Source organism: Xenopus tropicalis, chromosome 2 (genome assembly GCF_000004195.4).
Source record: "Xenopus tropicalis strain Nigerian chromosome 2, UCB_Xtro_10.0, whole genome shotgun sequence".
Lineage (NCBI taxonomy): Eukaryota > Metazoa > Chordata > Amphibia > Anura > Pipidae > Xenopus > Xenopus tropicalis.
In genome coordinates this window covers 140,673,027-140,692,055 of record NC_030678.2, presented here as the reverse complement: position 1 = coordinate 140,692,055, position 19,029 = coordinate 140,673,027, and the positions used below count along the sequence as shown (strand labels likewise).

At 39.7% G+C, this 19,029-nt stretch overlaps 1 protein-coding gene across 4 annotated transcripts in view; it reads right to left on the bottom strand.

The window, feature by feature from the left end:
* Positions 1–18,440, bottom strand: part of kif5a (kinesin family member 5A) — a 74,802-nt gene extending 56,362 nt beyond the window's left edge. For 3 of the 4 annotated variants that reach the window (XM_031895597.1, XM_031895598.1, XM_012956286.3), the window contains exon 1: positions 17,902–18,440. In XM_031895597.1, the coding sequence (XP_031751457.1) occupies positions 17,902–18,036 (135 nt within the window). In that variant the 5' untranslated portion in view covers positions 18,037–18,440. 4 annotated transcript variants of the gene reach the window in all.
* Between the last annotated feature and the right edge of the window lie 589 nt (positions 18,441–19,029).

Here is a 19,029-nt window from a genome sequence, read left to right as displayed (position 1 = left end):
AATCAATCATCTAACACGTCTAATGCCGACCGTGCCCTTTGGGAAAAGCTTAGATTTTTGAGATTTACACATCTGCTCACATATATCCTCACAACACTTTCCAAGGGACCAGTTTATACCAGTGTGTGTTCTTTGTAATCAGACAGCAAAAGCAATGCTAATGCAGCACAAACTCAGTCTCAGTCACAAAACTGTGCATAAATGATTATACTGCTACATGCGGCACTGCAGCAGAAAGAAGACACACAGCCAATCAGAGATGAATTCCATTCAGGATAGTACAGGTATAGTATCCATTATCCGGAAACCTGTTATCCAGAAAGCTCAGAATTACGGGAAGACCATTTCCTTTTGAGTGTATTTTAAAGAAATAATTATATTTCCTTTTTCTCTGTAATAAGAAAACAGTGCCTTGTACTCAATGGTAACTAAGCTGCATGAATCCATATTGGTGGCAGAATGATCCTATTGGGTTTATTTAATGTTTAAATGATTTTTAGCCGACTAAGGGGCACATTCATCAAAATACGAGTCTGAATCCCGAAATGGGTAAAGTTCGGACCTGGCTCAAGGAAAGTCTCCCATAGGGTTCAATGGCACTCTGGAGCTCCAACCTGGCCCAAGGAAAGTCTCCCATAGGGCTCAATGGCACTCTGCAGCTCCAACCCGGCCCAAGGAAAGTCTCCCATAGGGCTCAATGGCACTCTGCAGCTCCAACCCGGCCCAAGGAAAGTCTCCCATAGGGCTCAATGGCACTGTGCCGCTCCAACCTGGCCCAAGGAAAGCCTCCCATAGGACTCAATGGCACTCTGCAGCTCCAACCCGGCCCAAGGAAAGCATCCCATAGGGCTCAATGGCACTCTGCAGCTCCAACCCGGCCCAAGGAAAGTCTCCCATAGGACTCAATGGCACTCTGCAGCTCCAACCTGGCCCAAGGAAAGTCTCCCATAGGGCTCAATGGCACTGTGCCGCTCCAACCTGGCCCAAGGAAAGTCACGATAACGAAGCTTGAATGAATCCGAAACTTTCGTACTCTACGTGACAATACGATTTTTCGCACAAATTTTGTCGCAAGGTACGAAATTATCGCAGAAAATAAGCTTGGAGCGTTCGTACATTAATAAATGTCCCCCTAAGGGTATGATGATCAAAATTACTTAAAGATTCCTTATCCAAAAATCTCAGGTACTGGATAAACTGGATAATAGATCCTTTACTTTTACTGCAAACCTGGTTCTGGATATTGTTGAGTGCGGTGTATAATGCAATAGGGATCATTTACACACCGCAATAGTCGTACATCCACGTACAAACCCTCTCTATAATATACAGATCACTAACATGGGCACTTTGGAGAGTCACTTGGAGCTGTCCAACAGCTGAAACCTATTCCTTTATGTAAGTGACTCTGTGGCTACTACAGAACACGAGACGCCAGCCCTTTTTACAAACACAAGTGCAAAGGACTAAACTGGATAAAAATCTGATTACATATTGACACTATTCACAAAGGTACTGTGCATCAATACATTGTAAAAAAGGAAAAGCTACAGAAGCCTATATATACATTAACTACATAGAGTACAAATGGCATTCTTGTGCTTTTATTCATTTTAATTTACACAGAAACTACAAGCTCTGCAGGAAGCCAGTTCCATGCCTCCACCCTCTGTACTACATCTCACTCTGCCAACTTTATGCATGCACCATACACAGTTCTACTAACCCTAGGCATGTTGTTCAGAAAGCAATAAACATCTGGCTGGTAAGTGGACACATAATCAATACGAGTCACAAACTCCCAATCAGGATGGAATTCAAGCCAACTGTTAATAGCGTTTTCAGTCTAGGTGGAATTACAAGAGAGAGTGCTGTCTCTGAGCTTTTCATACTAAGATAAGATAATTCCGCTTTCAAGCTCTGAGAACACTGTGATTTATTAACATTTATACCATTTATATTTCCATTTATCATGACAGAATGCACTATGTGTACTGTTTGTCTGGGGGCCTGAGAAAAAAGTGACTCCACCATTGCAGCTGCTACAGCTACTGGGCTGTGTGCTATTTGCTTTCCAGGTTTGGGTCCCTGAGATGTGGTGACCGAAGCTACTAAGATACCCGGCATTGCAATGCAAAGCCCATTCTGTTGGTGCAGTAACTACAATACTATATAATGCACTGAGCAGCAACAGACCCTGTATCAGTCTCCAAGAAGCTGCCTTCTCATAATTGTTGTCTGTTGTCATGGAAATCCAATACCCCTGGATGAGGCTATTAGTATAATGGATCCAGAAACCAATTCTGAAATACTCTTATCACCTTAGCAGAAATGGAAAGAAGACATTATTCTTCAGTTATTCACTTACTTTGGTTTTTACTGCATATTGTCATTCATTGCCAGTAAGCACTAATCTTAAAGGGGACCCTATGAACATGCACCCCTGCTCCAGTGGATATTAAATTGATATATTCTTGATATAATAATGGATATGTAACGTAGAGTTCTTAGATAATAATGGTTTATTATTGTGCTTCTGTAGACTAATCCTGCTGCATTCAACTCAACCATGCTGAAATAACACACCTGGAGGCTCCAAGGCTCAGTAACATAGAAGAGTACTTTATTATATGATGCAACCAAAGTAAATGGTTATCCATAATGAGTGATTGTTATTGCTGGAGGGCACCTAACAAATTCAGCCTTTTCTTCTCTTTTTACATAGCTGTTTAAAGCAATACCTTATACCTTTCCTAGGACCTGTGCATTGCAGAAGCAACACGGGCAGGTATATAAATCCCGCAATGCAAATCTTCTAGAAAGAGCATTTATAGTTGTTTTAACCTTGAAGGCTTTTTTAGGCAGGAATAAAAGGACTGGGACAGGAAGATGGAGGTAGAGGAAGGAGATGGCCGGAATGAGCCAGCGAGCAGTTTATCTATAAATAGCCAGATGTGTCAGTCGTGCCATTGGTAATGCTCAGCCAGAGATAAAGCAGCGATTTGTGCCTCGCAGGAACAGGGAAAGGAGGAAATGAATTGCAATGTTAATCTTCCAATGAGGAGCTTACGGTTCTAATTTATTCTTATCATTAGAATATACAGGGAAACGTTATCCTTTCCACTCAGCATTTGGCATAATTATTCTTTCCCTAATAACAGTCAAGCATTGGCCAGCCTTGGGAATGGAAATATTATTGATCCTCATCCCCCAATACAACACAACCCATTTTAAGATGGAATAAGTAAAGTAATTTACTCTTCTGAATAGACAGCAGTGATAGACAGGCTACAGGCTTCCATCTTTAATTATCCTGCCTCTGTTCATCATATTTTTGGGTGCTGGTACAGCTGTTTCCCAACTGTAAATTAGCACTGCCAACAGTCTGTTGCCTGTTATAGGGGCATCAAACTACAAGACTGCAAATTTCCCCCTCTCTCTTGCTCTCTCTCTCTCTCTATATATATATATATACTGTATATACAGTATATATACCCTGCAATTGCTGTATTTATCAGACTGTATTTCAACCAAACATATCTATTAGATTACAAAACAAGTAAACCTACAGGTAAATGCAATTTAAAAAATATTACCGCCATGAAATCATAATGTTATAGGCATTTCTAACACAAAGGGGTGAGTAGGGAATGCAATGGCTATGTGAACACGAACACGAGTGCAGCCTTAAGGTGAGATATAGGTATGGTCTATCCAACATGAATGTTATGATGTGGCAAGGCGAGTTAAGTTGCTAAAGAGTGCAGCTCACTATGAGGTCTATTTGCTAAATTATTACTATCAATGGGTATATTATCACCTAAGATTTAAGGTACTTTCTTTGCTCTCAGTTCATCAATGTGTTATTCTCTTGAGCTTCTATGGATTGTGTTATATCGCTATTTTATCACAGTTATTAAAGCTTTTCCACCTCCCACATTCATCCAAACATGTTTCTTTTTTCATTTTTTTGTTCATCACAATTGATCCCACCGCTTCAAGCAGTCAAATTCAATTCTTACCTTCAATTCTACACCTTATTGGGTGTGATAGAGTTGTGGTACGGCTGAATCCATAACAACCTACCTGTAAGTCCCCAAAAGAGATGCAGCATTAGGTTCATTTGAACATAATGCTTGTCTATACGAGTTTTATTAAAAGCTAAAATATCATCTGAGCCTATTTTTTTAGGAACAGTAACTGTCACTACCCCCAGTAAAAAAAATTAAAAAAATCTGTTCTTTTGCTGTTCATTGTGCTTATTGATTCTTTTCCAATACTGGCATGGGATTTATTACTATAGCTGCCATCTTGCTAGTATTCTCTGGGACAGTTGAGGATGGGGCCATAATTAAAATTTTAGTGCCATTCAGATCCAGGGCAAATAGTATTGGTGGCAAGACAATACAACTTGGCCAGCCTTGCCATCCTGCCGACTCCCTGCTACTGTCACTGCCACACACCAGCCAAACAAGACAGTAGATCTCATCCCACCCTCCCAACTAACACCGATTCCCCCCTAATGGCTCACTTCAGAACTGCACCCCAGAACAATACGGTCTAATCAGATGCTTATTTTGCCTACCTCTACGTTTGGTCCTGTTGACAGTTTATTTGATGGTAAAATTTAGGCTTCTTAGTTATTACAACCCCAGCCCACCAGATACGCACCACTCTCTGATTCAACCTATTAGCAGACCCTGCTTTTCCCTGCTTTTTGATCTGCCCCAATCCCTACCCCCTCTACAGTATGTCAGCACCCTGATCACCTTACAACCCACCAAATTTTTGTAATGGTGGCAACCATGTCTATTCCCTGGAAACCCCTTATCCAGAGAACATATTATTATGTTATTCTTCATATTTCAGTGATTTTGCTTGTCCTTGTCCTTTGGGGTAACTATGCTGCATAAATCCATGCTGATACCAACAAATCTTGTAAGCTTTTTTTAAGTTTAATTGCTTCTTATGGGTCAACTCAGGAAAACCTGAGGCATTTTGGATTACAGATCCCAAAGCTCTAGAAAAGAATGCCCCTCAGTAGTCTAGTACTAATCTGGCTAAAAGAAAAGGGTTTCTCAGTGCATTAGCTGGTTTTAGGAGTTACAGTTATAAATGACATGAAACTACATTAGAAGTCTGGGACACGTTGCTGGTACATAATCATACAAATTATAGCTTACACTGTGCAGCAAACACACTGACTATTAACTCTCAGCAAACGAATAGCAAAGAAACAGTTATTCATTGCAGAGCAATATGTTTCAGAATTTTGCTTTTTATTTTCCCCACAGTAAAAATATTTTTACTCATAACATCAGCTCCATTCCTTTACATGAACTTTTAGTATATTATGGATGGACCAGTTCTAAGCAACTTTTTCTTCATTTTTAGTTGGTATAATTTTTATTGCGTTTCCTACTTTGTTTCTCTACAGCCTACAATAAAAAATGATTTCTGGTTGCCAGGGTCACCGACCAACCCATAAACTATATGATTGCGAGGGTTTATTATTTAGTTATTGGTTACCATTCTGCCCAGGCTCTCCCATTCATCTTCCCTTCTAGTTTTCATGCAGCTTTCTAGTTGTTAGGAAAATATAAGGATAAGGAAAGGTTAATACATTGGAGTGTGCCAATACATTAGGCATCCCCAAGTGCATTCCAGAAATTCTACAGGTATGGGACCTGTTATTTAGAATGCTGAGGTTTTCTGGATGAGGGATCTTTCTGTAATTTGGATCACAATACACTAAATCTAAGTCTACTAAAAAAGCATCTAAACATTAAATAATCCAAACAGGATTGTTTTAACTGTAGTAAGGATTAGCAATTACAATGCATTGTTTTACTATTACAGAGAAGACGGAAAGCAATTAAATAGATACTATGGGAGATGGCCTTCCTGTTAATCATGGGGTGTCCTTGGTTTCAGTATATGATTGTACTAAATAATAACTTACTGCTCCTACAGTCCCTATCCCTGGGATTTTTGTGGATAACAAGCTGTATAACTCTAGGCAAGGTCATTTAGTGGCTAAAACAAACAAGGTAACACCTTACATAAAAAGGGCATTAACCTGAGGGATAAAAACATAGTTTTACCTCTTTATAGGTCCCTGGTAAGGCCTCACCTTGAGTATGCAGTGCAGTTTTGAGCTCTAGTCCTTAAGAAGGATATTAATGAGCTGGAGAGAGTGCAGAGACTGCAACTAAACTGGTAAAGGGGATGGAAGATTTAAACTATGAGGGTTAACTGTCAAGGCTGAAAAACAGCTGAGAGGGGACATGATTGCTATTTACAAGTACATTAGAGGGGATTATAGACAGATACCTTTTTAAGAAAGAAGAAGACACCACCCCTTTAGAGATAAGGAACTAAACTTTTACCTAGAGCAGTGTAAATAGTTCTTCATGGTGAGAGCAGTGAGGTTGTGGAATGATGTGATGTTGTGATGGCTGATTTTATTACTGCCTTTAAGAGTGGCTTGGATAACTTCTTGACAAGCATAATACTGAAGGCTATATTGATCACAAGATCTACAGTTAGGTACTATAGTTATGTGTATACATATTTTTTGCGTGAATGCATATTTTTATATGTGAGTGTATTGATAGGTCTGTATATGTAGATATATTAAATGGAGGTCATTTGGAGGGGTTGAATTTGATGGACTTTTGTCCTTTTTCAACCCAAATGAACTATGTAACTATGCATTGCTGACATTTCCTTTCCAGATATTACTAGTCTAAATAGGAGAGCCCCTCAATGTTTATTCATATTATTATGCACTTCCATGCAGGAGACACTTTTTGGCAAATGCTTTTGCACCTATTCCCCAATGAGAACATTCCAACAGACTTTGCACTAAGAGATTTTTTTCTCTTAAACACTGCACGTGGAATCAAAGACAATATAACACCTGATTCTGAGTTCACGTTAGACGTCTCTGTCTTGAGTCTCATTGGTTATGGTTTGGGTCTCTAGCTCTACTATATAAGGAAGCCAATAAACCTCTAGTATTGACTGTGGTTGTGTGGGATTAAGCTGCTTGTACTGTTGCCACTAATATTGTCTCTTTTAGTTGAACCTTTTGTTTTATTAGCACCAGCTAGTGTGGTATTATACAGGTATAGGACCCATTATCCAGAATGCTCGGGACCAAGGGTATTCCGGATAAGGGGTCTTTCCATAATTTGGATCTCCATACCTTAAGTCTACCAAAAAATTAATAAAACATTAATTAAACCCAATGGGATTGTTTTGCATCCAATAAGGATTATTTATATCTTAGTTGGGATCAAATACAAGGTTCTGTTTTATTTCTACATAAAAAAAGGAAATCAGTTTTAAAATTCTGAATTATTTGCTTATAATGGAGTCTATGGGAGACGGGCTTTCCGTAATTCGGAGCTTTCTGGATAACGGGTTTCCGGATAAGGGGTCCGATACCTGTAGTTAGGAATCAATTGCCTTGGCTCATCATCAGTAAAAGGTGCCTGGGAATGTCTTAAAACAGTTATAAGTTCCTTGGGTAGAAAATCTCCCTAAAGCTTTCTGTATATTTATTGTGCTTTCTTTTTTAGTTTATTATGTGTTAGTGTTTAGCCATGAAGTATAAATGTAGATTGTGCTACACTGATAAAACCACATAGGCAAGAAGCTCAGGTTCATTTTTACTATGTGGCAATTAGAAACCATCTGATGCAACATGACTTGTGATCCAGCTACACACATCATTTTAAGAATTTAATTATACAAATATAATTATTAAGCCGTGAAAAAAAAGTGTTCAGTGGTATCTTGGGACAGTATTTTAGTCAGTTATACCAGTATATTATTGTAAAGTAGTCTTTCCTATGCTAAGATTCCTTTCATTATGTGTAACCTTTCCTATTTGAAATTACTGAAACTGATGGAATATGTTTCTACTGTATGGTTCTGATGTCAAAATCTTGGCTGGATAATCAATTATGCACCATGGCTCATTAAGCACAGCACCATATCTTTACAGGGGAGGTTCTACCACAAATTCTTCATCACCTACTAGTAACACAATCTTGTGTATAAGACAGAGGAAGGCTGTTCCTTCCTGCAGTGCCCATATCATGTGGTTGGCATAAAAGGAGCATGCTAAATATTGTTTCTGAAATCTGTGTGAGGCCATGCAGCGGCAGTCACTCTGAATATGATATACTGTAGGATGGAATATGCTGACCTGCTGTTTTCAGGAATATTTTTGCACCAATGCACATATCACTAGGATAAATACACTATGACTTGCCATCCTGTTAACTCATATCAAGATTACAGAAAAGCTGAAGGCTGCCATATCTGCATATTTCCATTACAATATACAAGCAGTCCTCATGCCCCATATAGCATAATTCTATGCAAACCATGTTAATGTAGGCTATATAGATGCTCCCTATTACTAGATTCTTTACAAGCCCCCAGGCAATAAATATCTTAATATATTACTATAAAAGGCTGACCAGAACAACGTATATGTTCATCCAGGTCAAGATAATGTATTTAAATACATGAAGATACTCTCCAAAGTAAATAAATTTCCTTTTAAGGCTTGTCTAATAAAGTCTTTCAAAACAACCTAACATATAATATTGTAGTTGTGTTTTATAAAAACAATGGGGTCAACGGGGTTAAATGTGGCAGTAGTACTAATACTACTACTAAAATGGCATTAGCCATATTTGTCCCCCAAAAGTTCTGTGTTTGTCCCCAGCAAGCTACAACTTTGCACTGGCTTCATTCTTGACCTGGGAGTTTACATGTTTTCTCATGTCCCTGTGGGTTACCTTTGTGTAGAACACTTTACACAGGTTGCCCTATAAAACATAAAATCTAAGGTCCCATCACATTCAAACAACACAGTAAGGTCAGTATTATCAGAAACCACTTAACCTGCCTCTATGTTTTTGGAGGGAAGGCAAAGAGTGAAGTACTCTGAGAAACCCACATTGGCACGGGCGAACGTATGAGCTCAATTTATTACTGTAAATATCAGTGTATAAAAGGACAATGAGAAGAATGCGAGACACAAGAATTACAGCAGGATGGCTTGAATAAGGAGTTTAAGCCCATAATATATGCTAGTTTTATTATAAAGAGGAGGTTAGAGGAGGCTGAGGAAACCATGACAGGCTGACAGGAATTGTGATTGGATGTAGAATAACTGGTAATTAAGTTCATTGTTGGAATTTGTTACAGTCTTCCCTGTTCTGAGGAAGAGAATCAGTTTCAGTTCCTGCTGCATTGCTTGTATAAAAGCCTGTGCAATCAGTCCTAATTTCAATCCTGGAAGATGTTAATTACCGTGACCAGTGTAATGGAAATGCCAGTGTAGGGAACGGAGGGGAAGCAAGATTTAAATTTTCTGCATTTTTTGCCTCAAGCAGTTAGACTACAATGACTTAGTGATCTTAGAAACGAGTGATCTTAGAAAAGAGTTTTCTGGAATTATTTTTAAAAAGGAGAGCAAAGGTAATAAGGCTGAACCATGATCAGGGAAATAGCGATATGCACATAAGGCATTATGGATGCCAACCAAACTTATACAGAGCTGCTCCCCTCAAGCTTCCCCAGCTATTGCTCCATGCAGATCCCCCCAACCGGGACTGAACATGAGACCCTTGAGCTACTGAGCTACATCTTTAACAACAGTGACCCTAAACTTGTGCCGCCCTAGGCCCGGTGGCCTCTCCACAAATCCGGGCCTGTTTAACAACACCTTATTGCAGTAAAGTTGTAGGTCTAAAGCAAAAAAAAGGCTACAGCTTGAACTTTCTTACCTCTGATTTTATCAAAATTCATTTATTTAAGGATTAAGCACCACACTTTGTCCCACTGTCTATAAACATCCAGCAAGAAGTCCATAATGTTTCTTCATGCTGCAGAAATATTGTGCTTCCAGTTATGAATAATCACATAGAAGATTAACTGATTTACTATTAAGGCCGCACAGCAAAAAGTCATCGGATTTCAATCATACCTTCCACTTCACCCACAAGACTCATATTTTTTCCAGTAAAGCTGCTATTACAACATAAGGCGAGAAGCCTTTCATTGCTCACTGATTACTTATCAGTTTCTCATAGACAGATTACTTCAGACCCTGCAGCTATTATTGATCAATAGGCCAGAGATGTCCGATGTTGCTGTACACTGGCCAGTTGCTCAACATAAAATATTTAAAGGGCAGATTATACTAAAAATAATCATGGCTTACTGCAGAGCTTTCCAGCAGGTTTGGGGCCCTAAAATTACCAGAAGGGCTCATATCCAGCCCTGACAGTGCGGCGATAGGCAAAACACTGGTATTTGCCTGCTCTGTGTTTGTGCTTGTTACATTATTTCAGCTTATTTTACTTCTACACAGAGTCTAATGGGCCCAAAGCACTACAGTTGTTAAGGTGGGAACTTTTTTTCTGCAGAGTCAATGCTGTATATAAATTTATATAACAGTAATATCTGGAACCCTAATGTTGACATCGATAGTAATGTCTCAAATGGGTAGTTGTTTTTCTCATTAAGAAAATAAGAAAAAATCCTTTTAAAGGAAAATCAGAGAGAGCCACATGGGATTTTGTACCCTTCTGTGCCCTCTAGTAATCTGTTCTAATTCCACTGTAATGCGCATACTCTGTTTACAGCTCACACCACAACAGCATAGTGGGTCCCTGGGGATAATGGCATGTTGGTCCCACTACAGTTCTCTGCACTAGGAGTATGAGTTGCAATTTTCAGAAAGAATGAGGTAACTGTCAAGCCTCCAAATTGTATGAAAGAAGCACAGTGGGGGTTGAAGGCAAAGTGATGCTTGCAGCCAGCCATGCGTGGAGCCAGTTTATACACCTATGTTCCAAGGTAGCTTTCCCGTGTTCTTATTTCTTATATTAGGTTTTACAAATGATAAGACCTCCGGTGCAGGGTTTTTGTGAAGGTCACATTTGCTGCAGCAGTGTTCATGTGCATTCTGCTTTACCTCTGTATGTGCTAGCTACTTTACCTTGAGAATAGAAGGTACTGACCTTCAACACAGAGACCAGAAGAAGGCTGATAGCACACAGAATAGTAGTGTGTGATTGCCATCACAACACAGATTTAGTATGGCCTCCACTATCTATATATCAGTATCTGCTAAAGGAGGTTATGTAGAAAACAGGTTTATATGGGTTAACAGACAAGGGCTGAGTTTCATTAACCTTCATTAAATTCATAAGCTAGTTCTGTAAACAAAGAGTCATATGAAAGCTAATGATGCAGCTCATTAGTGACTATGTTTATTGTAGGTAAAAATGTTATACAGTAAATGGGAATTATAGATATATACCATAGCCAGCATGGGGTCCTACTTTTACATAGGTTAAGAATCTCTGGATCAGAGGAAACTATCTCCATGCTGCTAACCTCTCCCAATGCAGAGCCAGGCCGAAACCTTAGGGCCCCCAAGGAAAGACACTGGCTGTCATCCACTTCCCCTGACCGCCATGAACCTCACCCCTGTATCTTGCCTTCTTATTTTTGAATGGATAAAGCTAGAGTGAACTGTTATGTTGAGAAAAAAAGCCAAATAACAAATGTGTGTGCCAAGGAGATAATATAAGAGAAAAATATATCTAAGAAAAATAAAGATTTCTCAGTCTCACATCAATAGGTATTAATGAGTACCTTGTGCCTGCTATATTAGGGCTGGGACATAAGCGGAACAATCATTTGTTGCTAGAGGTGAGAGCCTTGTATGTACCACTTGTCTAAGAAAGAAAAGGAGGACTGCTAGGCTATGTGCCACTTTGTGCAAAATGCCCCATCAACAGCAATACCAGCCCAAGGCAAGAGCACAGTGTACAACTGCTCTGCACAGGAACCTCAACAGCTATGACAAATACATCCTAATGGAACAAACTGTGATAACCTGAAGCTACATGAAACTTGGTTCCTCTGCCTTTCAGTACATGATTGCCAAAGAGAATTAATATAGTCTTCGATGAAAAAATAAAAAATGTGTTCAGAAGTTTTTGAGGTTTAGCTCTGCTCAACTCCACCCCTACACCAGCATTGCATTGAGAAGGAAATATAATAAGACAATAAAAATTAATTTTCAATTTTTAATTACTTATAATAAGACTGATTTGATTCTGTTTGGATGTTCCATTCAGATTATTTTCTTTTTTCACCTGCATTTTTAGCACAGGGTTGTACAACTGCAGTTCTGCCAGCCAAATGTAGCCTCCAATAGATTTCTATGGCCTATGGTCTCCAACATGCCCCATCAACTTTATATTACATACATGCAATAATCTGTACCCAAAATGTACAATAGCTGTTGGCCCATGGCATGGAATATTATGGGCAAACAGACAGGCTGTATACACTGTATACAACCCTCACTAGCTTTATTGTGAAAAAGGCGTGTGTGCAGGATTAGGGCAGAAGTGCCACAAATTTGTTGGTGACAAGGCTGTTTTTTTGGCCTGTCACTCACTCCTCTCTTTGGGTCCTTTGGGTTATATTCTGATTCACAAGATATATTTACTTCATGGTTTATCTCACAAATATTCAACTGAAATGTATGGGAAAATTTGGTACCAAATTGTGATATGAATTTCTCTTTTTTTCAAATATGGTTCATAACCCAAACCTTTGTTGTATCATCTGATTGGCCCTGTGGTGATCTGCCTAGGGTTTCTACTGTAAGTAACATAATATTGGAGACTAATTTCCACATAAATAATATGTTGGTCAATCTAGTCTGTTCATTAAATGGTCATTTGTGTTTTGTTTCATATTTATCTTATATGCAACTCCTGCAACATTGCTAATTAAATTCAACATTAATGTAGTTGTGGAAGGTTCAGTGTCTAATAAATCACTGTTAACTCTACTTCCAACCACTGTAAATGGAATTTCTTGTTTAGGCACCAAACACAATGCTAGACTAGCCATAACAGGGGGTAACACTAGCAGACACTATAATAAATACATGATACAGTTTGTTTGTTTAGTCTAACACAAAATGCTATTACAAAGGACTGATACAGGATTTCTTCCAGCAATTCAATTATCAGAAATGTTTTCATTGCACTTTGCAACAGATTAAAAGGTGACAAAAATACCCATATATATCACATACCAGGGGCGGGCCAAGCCGACCGGGCGCCCTAGGCAACCCGGTAGGCCAACTCCGCCCACCTTCCTGCCCCCGGAGCGATTAGATCGGTCATTGCCTCCGCCGCTAATGACAAGCGGCGGAGGCAATGACAAAGTAGCACTAGGGGTAGGCTCCTGCCTGGCGCCCCTCAGTCGTTGCGCCCTAGGCAGCTGCCTCTTCTGCCTACCCCTAGTTTCGGCCCTGTCACATACAGTAAACTCTGACCTATCGGTCCCCCTGGTAGCAGAACAACTAACTTCTACCAGTGCCACAAATTAGCAATTGGCAACAACAGTACCCAGGGTTCCCGAATAGTATCTGCCACATGATCAGCTTAATGACTAACTGCTGTATACAATGCTTTTAATATCTTGACTGATGGATCATTTTTAAAGGAGAACTAAAGCCTAACTAAAGAAGTAGGGCAGAAATGTTGTGCATTATGGTTCGGGCTTCTGTACCAGCCCAAGGCAACCCCAGCCCTTTAGCAGGAAATATCTGTGCCTCCAAAGATGCCCCAGTAGCCCCACATCTTCTTTTTTGCCAATTTACTGCACATGCTCTGTGCTGCTGTCACTTACTGAGCTTAGGGACCCACTCAAATATATTTCAGAATATAAATGTCACAATATAAGGCTGATTAGGAAATAATACAGATGTAATGACAGCCCTGAAGCATCAACATATATTACAGGCCAGCCTCATTTTCTGCTTGATGATTTGCGACAACCCCTAAGCTTAGATTCTCAACAGCTGCTCAGAGCCCACTGAGCATGAGCAGTGTCACTGACACTTTCCAAGATGGGGAGCTCCTGTGACAAGTTTGGATCTTTGCTGCTATTGAGATGCTAAAACTTTAGGTTTCTGCAATAATGTTTTAGCCGTATTCATTTTTAGGGTTTAGTTCTCCTTTAATAGTGAATTAAGTCTGGGGTAATCATATATGATTTTAGAATTAGAAGTCTGGTCAGGCACTTTCTTAAATATTTGCAAATAAATGTATATGCAATAGAGTCTAGGATACATTTTACAAAGATTTTATTTTCATATGTTTTTTATTTAGCTTGCAAGGGCCAATCACTACAGCCCACCTGCCTCCTGCTACTGATATAGCTATCGCAAGACTGTGCATTTGTTGGCAGATATCCGCTACATGTTGCTGCACCCAGGCAGGTCCAATGCTTCTGAGTGCAGGCACAATTAGCAGATTTTTCAAGCTTATGGGTGGATTGTCAGCCTGCACTTATATGGGGGCCTTATATTAAACAACCCTAACAACACCTGGGGCCACAGGCTGAACAACCCTAACAAGAATAATCAAATATTCTATCACTTGTTATTGTTTAGTAAGTATATTTTTAGATCTAATAAAGATTCACTGATTCTCAGTGCCCAAGATTAACACCAGTTCTGCCCTAATACCTGACTTGACTTGTGCGCCCATGTAAACTTGTAATCATTCTAAGTCATAAAGAATGACGGCAATACCAAAACTAAAACTAAAAAAGTAATGTGGAAGTTCCCATCTGTATAGCCTTTGCATCAGAACCTAAAAATGGGTCCTCAGCAGTTAAATTTTGATTTCCATGATTTTTTTTCCTACAACTAAACATGAAAATTAGAACAAAGAAAATATATAAGTGGTTCTAAACCAATCTTTGAGTTGTCAAGATGATTCTTCAACATAAATCTGACCCCTGCTATAAATGCAAAGAAGCAGTTTAACACCTTCCTTATGCAGTTTATATATTGCTTAAAATTAAATAAATTCCTTTTGTCATCACTATTCAATTTAACGCTGGCTCAAACAAAAATGATATATTTTGATGAGTATCCCGTCAACGGCCTGCAACCAGAAGTAGAATATCTGATAAAATATCTTAGTAGCTTTATTGCCAGTGACTTATTTGCAGGCAAAGGGAAATGGTGCTTGCTGGCTCTAAGTTTCTGCCAAAAATCAAGCAAAGCTGAAAAGTTTTGTAATAAACCCTATATCAGACTGGACTAAAATTCCCAGCACTCATCAACAGCCTTCCAGTATCAGTAGGATTCTTGGGCATGTAGCAGCTTCCCCAATACAGCTATGGGGCATATAGTGCTTTTTTAAGTAGGGAACTAGCTGGCCTCAGTTTCAAGGAGAGATGTGGTAATGACTGCATGGGCACCCTTACATGTCCTTGGTAACTGTAAACACCTGGTGGCTCCCTGGTCCCTTCTCTATAGTACTCTCTGCAATATGGTGGGGATTATATGAACCCTTTCTGGGGAGAAGCATTTACTTGTGAGCCTTACATTACTCCTCATTATTATTAACATGTATTTATAAAGGGCCAACATATTCCACAGTGCTGTACAATAAATGGGTGTACACATTGACCATACAGAATTACATACAAACAACCAATAATTCATACAAGATGTGAAGAGAGCCCTGTCCAACACACAGGAAACATACTGCTCCATGCTGGCACAGACAGTAATGCCATATCCAGTATATACATACATGGTTCTGTGATGCCCAAATAAGTACTAAGTATGGCTACTTTCATTGGATTCTGTATAATGTCTCCAGCCCCTATTTACTTCTCTTTCCTGACACTGTACTACAGTCACATGCGATAACACAGGATAAGGTTAATGTGAACAGTGTAAAATATACAATATTTTGATTCATGCTGCATAGACATGATATATGTTTGTGTTTTAAAACAGGAGAAAGCAAACTGAGGGCTGTTCTAAAAATGGATTTTTCTGATATCCAAATGGCTTGTTCTTGTGACCTTGGAAAGGCCACGTCACCTTTTCTTATCTAATAAATGAGATCATCAGGGGCAGGGTATTGACAAATCCATAAATTGTTTGTGTCACCAAATAATTAGACCAAACCACTGAACCTTAACATTACTATATATATATTTGGCTTTACTAAACTGATACCACTGCAAAACACATTTTTGCTATTTAGTGTATAGGATGGTGCAGGCAGATTGAAGGTGCAGACAACAAGGAACCAGCAGTGATGACAACATCACATACATTATATGAGGTCACGAATGTCAATATGGATTCCAAGCACACTGACAGAAAGCTGTAGCAAGTAAGAAGAAAACTACAAACAAACATCAGACGACAGAGCTAAGATATAATAAGAACTATAAATGAAATACTTTTAACAATATTTTGAGAATAGGAAGATGTTAAGAGTTAAAAAAGAAAGCAGAGATAGAAAGATGACGAGACAGAGAGGGAGATAAACAGAACAGATATATGGAACAGATATGATGGATGGATGAAGGATAGATGATAGATAGATAGATACTAGTTATATAGATAGATAGATAGATAGATAGATAGATAGATAGATAGATAGATAGATAATAGGTAGATAGACAGGCAGATAGATACACAGAAGGATAGATAACAGATGATAGATTGATAGATGGATGATAGATGATAGATAGATAGATAGATAGATAGATAGATAGATAGATGATAGATAGATGATGATGATAGATAGATAGATAGATAGATAGATAGATGATAGATAGATGATAGATAGATAGATAGATAGATAGATAGATAGATAGGCAGACAGATAGATACACAGAGGGATAAATATATAGATAGGTCGATAGATGATAGATAGATAGATAGATAGATAGATAGATAGATAGATAGATAATGGATAGATAGATAGATAGATAGATAGATAGGCAGACAGATACACAGAGGGATAGATAGATGATTGATGATAGATAGATAAATAGATTGATAGATAGATGATAGATAGATAGATAGATAGATAGATAGATAGATAGATAGATAGATAGGCAGACAGATAGATACACAGAGGGATAAATATATAGATAGGTCGATAGATGATAGATAGATAGATAGATAGATAGATAATAGGTAGATAGACAGGCAGATAGATACACAGAAGGATAGATAACAGATGATAGATTGATAGATGGATGGATGATAGATAGATAGATAGATAGATAGATGATAGATAGATAGATAGATAGATAGATGATAGATGATAGATGATAGATAGAGGAACAGATAGAAGGACAGAAGTGAGAGGCAAGAGACATACTGAATGATAAATATGTGCAATATAATCCAATCAGTAAGGTGAAACTTTGGCACTGCCATTGAGGGGAGTGGTGACTTCTTAAATGCAATAAACAATTAGATGTTATAGCACAACACAATACAAAGGATCAGTCCATCGCACACTGCTTATTATACATAAATAGGGGTCTTTAAAATCTAAGAAGGCAAATAAGTAGAACCATGTTTATTTATAATGGGGAGCAAGCAGATGGTTTACAAGGGACCAATGAGATGAGGCATAGCAATAGCGCAATGCAGCCCCCCTAAAGGGAGGGGGGGATAAGATTGTGCGGAGCCAGCCCCAACTGTACTAGGAACACAGCCGTAAAGCCAGGATGCCTTGCCACACCCTACCCACAATGGACACCCAGCAACCTGCTCCAGGGAGGGGCCGTGGGTTCCACTGTACAAGCGGCTGAATGGAGCAGGAATGCCCCGAACATTGTGCCTTATAGAATACACAGATGGGGGTGTAGGGTGCAGACATGTCCATCCCCCATAGCGGGGTTCGTGTGGCCCCCCGATGTAGAATAGAGACGATCCGATGCTTGCGTGCAATCAGCCAATCAGTATGAGGCTGGGCTCAGTAATACACAGGCACAAACACTTACCCCAACGATGACAGTGTCCCCGCCTTGGAATATGGGCAGGAATTTGTCTCCTCTCTGCACCTCCGACTGGTTCAGGGGCCGAAACCTGCACAGGACCTTGATGCTGCACTCAGTGTTAATGCTGTTATCAGCCATGATGGGGGGGCAGGGAAGCTGTGCGGCAGGGAATGTGTTAGAGCTGTGGGTGATGCTGCTGGCAATGCTCGGCCGGTCACTGATGGAGATCAGGCGAGGCTCTGACTATTCCCAAGGTGCAGATGCAAGAGGCTGGCTAGGGTGTCCAGCCGGTACAATGGGCTCCTCTGCATGCAGCCTGCCTTACTGATAGTGCTGAGCCCCCTGTGCTGAGCCCCCTGTGCCTCGCTAGAGATGGAGGACGCGCTGCTGCTGCTGCTGCTGCTCAGGATGGTTCTGCAGTGATGTGACCAGCAGAGCTTTCCCGGAGTCAGTGCTGCAGCCTCTGCTAACGCTGCTTAATCATTCACTACGTCTGAGCAGCCCTTAAGGGGGTCTGTTCTCTCTTAAGGTGGAAATTGCAGCAGGACCAGTACAGGAGCCTGGGAGTCTGTAAATAAGCACTTTACTGATTGGTCGATGGCTGTCTCGGCACTGATGGGAAATCAGCATGCACGCCTCTGTTTATTTCCCATCTACAAGAATAACCTCAGCTGGGCATTGTATATTTACCCACCCAGGCACAGACATGCACCTTTTTTTTTTATAGGAGCCAGCATCAGTGTCATTAGAGTCATAAAACCATTTGGTTCTTTTTTTTCTTAATCTGGAGTTAAAAGGTCACTTTTTCCTAATGATGTTAGTGACATCTGTTCCCAAAACTGAAATATAATATATATATATATATATTTTTTTTTTTTTTTTTTAATGTACCCCCTATGGCCCACTCTGCTGCCAGGATTAATCTGCAAGTATCCCGCAGCAGCAGAAAAGGTTTTTTTCCAGATATGTTATTTTAACGTATAAGCACCCAAGGACCACCCCCCAACCTAAAGCTACCACCCTAGGCACAGGCCCACAAGTGCATATATAGTAAATATGGCCCCCTTACAGCACTGAGCACTATCACTTGTCAAGATCCTTGCTCACCCATGCAAAGTGCATGTGGGAAGA